This window comes from Myotis davidii, unplaced genomic scaffold, assembly GCF_000327345.1.
Source record: "Myotis davidii unplaced genomic scaffold, ASM32734v1 scaffold845, whole genome shotgun sequence".
NCBI classification, from domain to species: domain Eukaryota; kingdom Metazoa; phylum Chordata; class Mammalia; order Chiroptera; family Vespertilionidae; genus Myotis; species Myotis davidii.
The window spans coordinates 1,323,679-1,326,310 of NW_006296223.1; the positions used below are offsets into that span (position 1 = coordinate 1,323,679).

The 2,632-nt window shown below is 66.5% G+C and overlaps 1 protein-coding gene across 1 annotated transcript in view; it reads right to left on the bottom strand.

The window, feature by feature from the left end:
• Nucleotides 1–2,632, bottom strand: part of PLXNB2 (plexin B2) — a 61,180-nt gene that overhangs the window by 30,841 nt on the left and 27,707 nt on the right. Inside the window, exons 7-11 of the mRNA XM_015568718.1 lie at nucleotides 2,567–2,632; nucleotides 2,349–2,477; nucleotides 1,239–1,339; nucleotides 1,007–1,133; nucleotides 558–708 (exon numbers count right to left, since the gene is read on the bottom strand). Of these exons, the coding sequence (XP_015424204.1) occupies nucleotides 558–708; nucleotides 1,007–1,133; nucleotides 1,239–1,339; nucleotides 2,349–2,477; nucleotides 2,567–2,632 (574 nt within the window). The remainder of the gene's footprint in view (nucleotides 1–557; nucleotides 709–1,006; nucleotides 1,134–1,238; nucleotides 1,340–2,348; nucleotides 2,478–2,566) is intronic.

Here is a 2,632-nt window from a genome sequence, read left to right on the forward strand (position 1 = left end):
GGCTCCTCCCTCAGATCTCGGCTCGAGTGTCAGCTCCCAGGGCTCCGTGCAGCCAGGCCCTGTCCCTGAGGGTTCCTGGGTGTCTGGGCAGAGCGCCTGCCAAGCCCCTGCACGTCACTGTGTGGTCCCACCGAGCCAGCCAGCTGCCCTCCACTGGCCCTGAAGGCTCAGGGCACAAAGGCTTCGCACCTGCCCTGGCCCACTTTCACAGCCCGGCCCCTGGGGACAGCCCCACCCGTGTCGAGCTGCACAGGGTGGGGGAGGGGTTCTGCACAGATGCCAGCACCCAGGGCCCGGCACCAGGTGGCGCGGAGACGGGACAGAAGTGCCTGGAAGGGCCCAGGAGCTCCCCTCGCTCATGGCACGGAGCACAGCCGGCAAGGCTCTGGCGCCCAGAACCCCAACCGCCCCAGCCTGTGCCCTGCCGCACCCTGGCAGGGGCCACCTGCCCCTCCCACCTTAGCCCACACCCCTGGGACCGGGTCACAGGAAGGACCCCACTGTGTAGAGAGAGGGAGGGAGGGAGAAGGGCCTGGGGCCTGGAGTTTGGGCCTCACCCTGGCCGGACGGCGTGCTGGGGATGTTGCTCGGGGAGTTGCACACCACGGCGTCACCCTCCACGCGGGCAGGGTGTGCCGGGGAGTCCCCGAAGAGGCACAGCAGCTTGTCCTCCCCCAGGGCCGGGAGCGGGCTGATGGTCAGCTGCACCTGGGGGAGGCCACGCAGCTCACATGGACCCCTCTGCCCAGCCTCGGGGGCGGGGGATCAGCCTTGGGGTTGGGGGACTCAGTGAGGAGACCCCCACCCAGAGCACCAGCCCTGTGATTCATTCCCCTGCACGTGCACAGAAGACACAGGAACCTGACTCGCCACCTCCACCGCCTGGGACACAGGAGCCACCAGACCACAGGGGCCGGGGCTGCCCGCCTCAGACTCAACCCCAAGGCCCAGGTGGGATGGAGATGCTGTGAGATCTCCTTCCCTGGTGCCCACGCCGGCCACGCACCTCCCCCTGGGCCCGCCGGCTCATGTTCTGGGGCTGGGCCCCCGTGACGGTCACACAGGACTCCTCGCGGCTCCACAGCCAGTGTCCGCTCTCCTCGGCCCGTGGGCACTCAGCCCTCCGGCTGCATCTGCAGAGACAGGGCAGCCTCAGCCCTGGCACTTGTCAGCCCCTGGGTGGGACTGCCGCCCCCGGGCTCCAGGGTGAGCCGAGACCCCCGACCCCAGGGACTCACCGCCCCTTGACGATGCACCAGCCGCAGTAGGGGTCCCGGGAGCCGAGGCACTGCATGCAGTTGAGGTAGCTCGAGCACTCCTGCACAGGAAGCCGGAACGCCTGGGGGCAGCGGGGCGGTGAGCAGGACCCGAGTTTCCTGGGGCCACTAGCTGGGTCCCACCTGTATCTCTGAGCCTTAAGAAGACTCAGATGCCACCTGGCTGGCCTGTGAACCATTGACCTATGAACCAGGAGGTCACGGTTCGATTCCCAGTCAGGGCATATGCCTGGGTTGCGAGCTCCATCCCCAGTAGGGGGTGTGCAGGAGGCAGCCGATTAGTGATTCTCATCATTGATATTTCTCTCTCTCTCTCCCTCTCCCTTCCTCTCTGAAATCAATAAAAATACATTTAGCCCTGGACAGTTTGGCTCAGTGGATAGAGCGTCGGCCTGCGGACTGAAGGGTCCCGGGTTCGGTTCCGGCCAAGGGCATTTACCTTGGTTGTGGGCACATCCCCAGTGGGGGGTGTGCAGGAGGCAGCTGATGGATGTTTCTCTCTCATCAATATTTCTAACTCTCTATCCCTCTCCCTTCCTCTCTGTAAAAAATCAATAAAATATATTTAGAAAAAAAGTCTCAGATGCAAACTCAAGGCCGGCCAACATGGGATCCAGGCAGCGGAGAGGTACTCGGCTCTGTGAGGCCCTGGCCCTGTGGCTGCACCCGCCCAGGACCCACGGCGCACGGTCCCAGGAAACCATGGGTCCAGGGTCCTGCCTCCCCGGTGCCGGCCCAGGCCCCTTGACCCCACCCCCTGGGAGAGGCCCTTGGATGCCCCAGGGCTCCAGAGGCCGGCTCGAGGGGCTCCTACCCCAGCCCCTTGATAAGGCGGGGCCTATGCTGTCCCTTCGCTGCCCAAGCTCACGGAGCTGCACAGGCCCCTGCATGCCTGTCCACCCGGGGGCAGCCCCTCAGAGCAGTCCCAGCCCTCCCTCCAGGAAGGGTCCGCGACAGGACGCTGCCAGGAGCCCGAGGAGAGGGCGGCCCCTCCCGGTCCTCCCGTGCCCCCTCCAGGCCCGGGACAGCGCTCCGGCCGCCAGGCCCTCCCCGGGGCCTCCGCAGGCCTACCTTGTCCTGGGTCATGGCGTACAAACTGGCCTGGTCGGCGGACAGCACCAGGTCCTGCTTGACCCTCTTGTTGATGTCCACCAGGATGGAGCCGTACTCCACGGAGCTGCCGTCGGGGGCCAGGTACGCCTGCGGCAGCAGGCAGGTGTGTGAGGGTGCTGTTCCCTTGGAGACGGCCCTCCAGCCCCGCCTGCCCCTGCCCCTGCCCCAGGCTTCACCTTGAGGACCTGGCCGTCGGAGGTGCCCAGGAAGGCAATGGTGTGGCCGTTCTCGGTGGCCACGGT